The sequence below is a fragment of the Octopus bimaculoides genome, chromosome 20, assembly GCF_001194135.2.
Source record: "Octopus bimaculoides isolate UCB-OBI-ISO-001 chromosome 20, ASM119413v2, whole genome shotgun sequence".
Classification (NCBI taxonomy): domain Eukaryota; kingdom Metazoa; phylum Mollusca; class Cephalopoda; order Octopoda; family Octopodidae; genus Octopus; species Octopus bimaculoides.
Genome location: NC_069000.1, coordinates 6,772,599 through 6,777,561, shown reverse-complemented (window position 1 = coordinate 6,777,561; position 4,963 = coordinate 6,772,599). Strand labels below are relative to the sequence as shown.

At 34.0% G+C, this 4,963-nt stretch overlaps 1 protein-coding gene across 3 annotated transcripts in view; it reads left to right on the top strand.

The window, feature by feature from the left end:
* LOC106869186 (histone deacetylase 6) overlaps positions 1–4,957 on the top strand; it is a 36,745-nt gene extending 31,788 nt beyond the window's left edge. For all 3 annotated transcript variants that reach the window (XM_052974938.1, XM_014914816.2, XM_014914815.2), the window contains exons 23-29: positions 383–442; positions 677–727; positions 1,230–1,313; positions 1,987–2,093; positions 2,895–2,962; positions 3,583–3,638; positions 3,749–4,957. In XM_052974938.1, coding sequence (XP_052830898.1) covers positions 383–442; positions 677–727; positions 1,230–1,313; positions 1,987–2,093; positions 2,895–2,962; positions 3,583–3,617 — 405 coding nt within the window. In that variant the 3' untranslated portion in view covers positions 3,618–3,638; positions 3,749–4,957. The remainder of the gene's footprint in view (positions 1–382; positions 443–676; positions 728–1,229; positions 1,314–1,986; positions 2,094–2,894; positions 2,963–3,582; positions 3,639–3,748) is intronic.
* The last annotated feature ends 6 nt before the right edge of the window (positions 4,958–4,963 follow it).

Below are 4,963 nucleotides of genomic sequence, written 5' to 3'. Positions count from 1 at the left end.
ATATATATATATATATATATATATATATATAAGATTCAAGGATCAAGGTGTAGGAAGTTAGTAAGCTTTGAAAAATCTTTAGAAGATAGAAAACAACTTTCAGCAATAATGGTGGTTTATTGACGTAGAAGGTTGTAAATTTTTCCAGTGGTAATGTTTATGGCTGCCGTAAAAACATGTCTGGCTGTTGTGCAGATCATCATGTGAAAAATGATGGGAATATATAGTTCCCTTGGAAACCAGAGAAGGATGGTGATAGGAGGGACATCTTAGCCATAGAATAATTATGCAACAAAGACTCATCTAAGCCATGGAAAGAGCAGACATAATAATGATGGCCAATTTACATATCTAAAACAGTTCTTTACATTCTTTCTTTCAGATTGGCGATGGAGAATACATGGCTGTTTTCCACCAAATAATCTTACCATTGGCTTATCAGGTCAGCAACAATATAATTATTATCATTATTATTATTATTATTATTATTATTATCAAGGTAGTGAACTGTCAGAATTGTTAGCACACCAAGTAAAATGCTTAGTAGTATTGTGCCTGTCCTTGAATTCTGTGTTGAAATTTCTGCTGTCTTTGAATGTAATCAAGATTCACTAACTTTATTTGCAATCATTTAATTTTCATTGCAAGCCACTGAACTCATCTCTTTTTTTTTCAGTTTGGTCCTCAACTAGTTGTGTTGTCTGCTAAACTAAGTTCCCAGAAACTGGTAAATAATCATAATTCAACTGATATGCGCTTTCTTCTTTAAATTTTAACCCTTTAAATGTGCATGTTGCATGGTTGGGGAAAGTTAGAGAGGAATGAAAGGTCATGTCATCTGCATAATTGTGGGCATTGTTGGATGTGGTCTCTTTTTTCATGTCATTTAGATTGTTTTACTAATTATTGCTGCTGGGTACTGAATCCTGCACCATTGTGTAATTGAGTTGTGTCAGTATTCAATAAATAACTTACTGCCACCGTATCACAGTTTGGAAGGAAAAGGGAAAGGAGAACATTGATGATTTGTTAAATAACAACCCTGATGGAATATATCCTGCTCCTCATCATCATCATCAAATGTCCATCTTCCATGCTTATATGAGATTGATGGCTGGCATAAATTTTTATATACATACGTATATATATATATATAGTGAGAGAGAGAGATTTATGTATGCATACATATATAAGTAACTCTATATAATCTCGAATTTCTCTTTCTTTAGCTCCCAGTCACTTCTACTGGACTCAGCCATCTTGTTCATCTGTTGAATGTTTTAGCGGCAGGAAAACTGATCCTTTTTGTCGAGGTAAGATCATCATTGTTATTATTATTATCATTATTATTATTATTATTATTATTATTATTATTATTATTATTGTTAAGGTAGCAAGCTGGCAGAATCGTTAGCACACTGGACAGAATGCTTAGCAGCATTTCTTCTAGCTTCACATTCTGAGTTCAAATACTATTGAGGTCATCTTTACCTCTCATCCCTTCGGGGTCAATAAAATAAGTACCAGCTGAATACTGAGGTTGATGTAATCGACTTCCCTCTCCCTTAAAAAAAACTGATAACCCTTCTTCTCCTCCTACTCCTTTTTTACTGTCAACTTTATCATCTCCTTATATGTATTTATACATATATCATATCGATATATGTATGTATGTATGTACGTATCTATCTGTGTCTATCTGTCTGTCTGTATGTTTGTATGTCTGTCTGTCTGTCTTTCTGTTTCTATTTATCTATCTGTATATATATATATATATATATATATATATATATATATATATATATACACATATATGTACTCACACACACATACATATGTATATACATATATATACATACAAACATACACACACACGCATGCATACACACACACATATACACACACACATACACATACACTTACACAAATATGTGTATATATATCATAGGTTGATGTATATATTTCTTCATTTCTATTCATTAAAAGGATGGTCAGTGTTTGACCAAGGAATGGGATCAAAACCTCGAAGCCTGTACTTTGGCACTTCTGGGAGACAAGCTGAAACCCCTAAAACTTCATGAAGTAAATAGCAGGTAAGTGTCTGTCTGTATGTCATTGAGTTCATACTGTCTTGTTTAACCCTAGGTCTGCTCTGATCCAGTCCCATGTCATTGTGCTACTATTGTTCCAATAAGGTTGCATGCCTTCATTTATTTCAATATTAGAGACACACATAAGGCAGCGAACCAGCAGAGTTGTTAGCATGCCAGGCAAAATGCTTAGCAGCATTTCATCTATCTTTATATTCTGCATTCAAATACCACCATGATCCACTTTGCCTTTCATCCTTTCAGAGTTGATAAAATAAGTGCCATTTGATCACTGGGATCAATGCAATCACCTAGCCCCACCTCCCCCGAAATTTCAAGCCTTATGCCTATAGTAGGAAGGATTATTATGATTATAATTGAATGATAGTTATAATTGGTGGTAGTAGTAGTCATAGTAGTAGTAGTAGTAGTAAAGTAGCAAGCTGGCAGAATCATTAGCACGTTGGACGAAATGCTTAGCGGTATTTCATCTGCCGCTACATTCTGAGTTCAAATTCCACTGAGATCGACTTTGCCTTTCATCTTTTCGGGGTCGCTTAAACAAGTATCAGTTACGCACTGGGGTCGATCTAATCGACTTAATCCCTTCCCCCAAACTTCCCTTGTGGCAAAAACTTGAAATCATTATTATTATTATTATTATTATTATTATTATTATTATTATTAGTAGTAGTAGTAGTAGTAGTAGTAGTAGTAGTAGCAGCAGCAGCAGCAGCAGCAGTAGTAGTAGTAGTAGTAAACACATCAATAATTAATAAAGTATTTATATATTTCTATTTTCAGAACCCTTTCCTCCATCAGTTCGTTCCAGAACCAGTTCAAGGAAAGCTGGCCCTGTTTCAAATTTCAAGGTTAGTGAAAATGAAAATCTTGAATTTTAACAGTCGAAGTATTAAACACAATAAAATGCCTAACTGAACTGTGCCAAAACCATTTACCATAATCATAATGATAGCTAGCAGGACCCGTGAATATTTCCCAGAGATGACTGGCACCCATGCCAACCTTTCCTTCATTGGACACTAAACTCTGTTTGCAGATACCTGTTGGGGCAAGTGAAATCGAAATCGTAATTGAACCAAATTCGATGACTGGCACCTGTGCCAGCGGAGTGCTAACAGCACCGTCCTGGACTGATATTTCATCTTATCCACTCTTGAAGGATGAAAGGCAATTATTATTATTATTATTGCTGGATTCCAACCTGGGTTGCAGCAACAAAGTCTACTTACCACATTTCTCAGTCCATCATCACTGCTTCAAGGTCCTGGATACATTCCAGGCCAGTGTCTGCAATCAAGTTGTCAATGTAAGTGTGACGATGTTTACCTTTTCCTACATCACCATGAAAGACAAAGTTGACTTTGGCCAGGTTTGAACTTAGAACATAAAGAGTTGTAATTAAGTAATCAAAATCATCTAACTTTATTTCTTTTTAAGTTTGGTCTTTTTTATTATTATTTTTTGGTAGTGCCTATTCCAAAGATAGAAAAGACTGGAAACTAAAATACAACCAAAGACATCATGGTGAGTTACAGAAATCTCTTTGAGTCAATCTTTAATCAATCTTAAATTAACAATAATTAAATCAATAATTGTCATTTAGTATTTCAATCTTTTTTCTCTTTCTCTTGTAGGACTAAGAAAATTCATCAGATTTTTGCTGTGCTGCTTGTGTTTTATTCTCTGGAAATGGTATATTTTAAATAAACTATTTACATATATGAACATCATATATATATATATATATATATATATATATATATATATGTATGTATCTTCACAGCTCCTACTGATTATTCTGTCCCCTCCTCTATTAAATGTGATGATTAACTATGCAGTTCTTTTACCAGAACCTGCTCTGTTCTCCTTCTCTTATACTCTAGCCCCTCATCTCCTAGCATAAAAACAATCTTTTGGAAATTCATAGTCTCTTAAGTCACATGCCAAACTCACTAGTGTTGGTGCCATAAAAAAGAAACAACAACCCAGTACATGTTGTGAATTAGTTGGCATTAGGAAAGGCATCCAGCTATAGAGACTGTGCCAAAGTGGAGCACAATGCAGTCCTTGCATCCATCAGACCCTGTTGGATCATCCAGCCCACGTCAGAATGGACTTTGGGTATATATGTATATGTATGTGTGTGTGTCTTTTATTTTATTTATGGGTTAACAAGGCAACCAATGGCTTCATGTGAAAAGATCTTCACAATTGTTCTAGCATGCCACATGTGTGTTGGTACGATTCTCCATTTTGGAGATGAGTATCAACACTTCCGTGTGGCATGCTTCAACAATTGTGAAGAGAACATGAAACCATGGATGCTTTGTTAATCCACAAGTAAGCAATATAAGAATATATATATCCACCAATGCGGTGTGAGCACTCATTGTCACTGTTTGGTATTAACATATATACATACATAGATACACACACAAACATACATATATATAAATTGATCAACAGTTAGGAATTCACTGCATTGTTACAAGGGATTTCAAACATGAAGATTACATGTAATTTACCAGTTAGTCTTGTGAATGATGATTGTTGATGGTGATATTTGCATACTTCAAAAAAGGGTCATATTGAGTAACATCATAAATGAAGCTGCTGCTTTGGCCTAACTGAGAAGTTCTATATATATATTGAAGCAACCGGTGCTAATTCATATATATATATATATATATATATAATTAATAATTTTTGATTTAAGAAAATCATTTTCAAATATATTGTGATTGTATCAAGAAACTTTTCGAAAATTTTCTTTTTAATTCTATATATATATATATATATATATATATGTGTGTGTGTGTGTGTGTGTGCAGAAATAATTAAGATTCAGT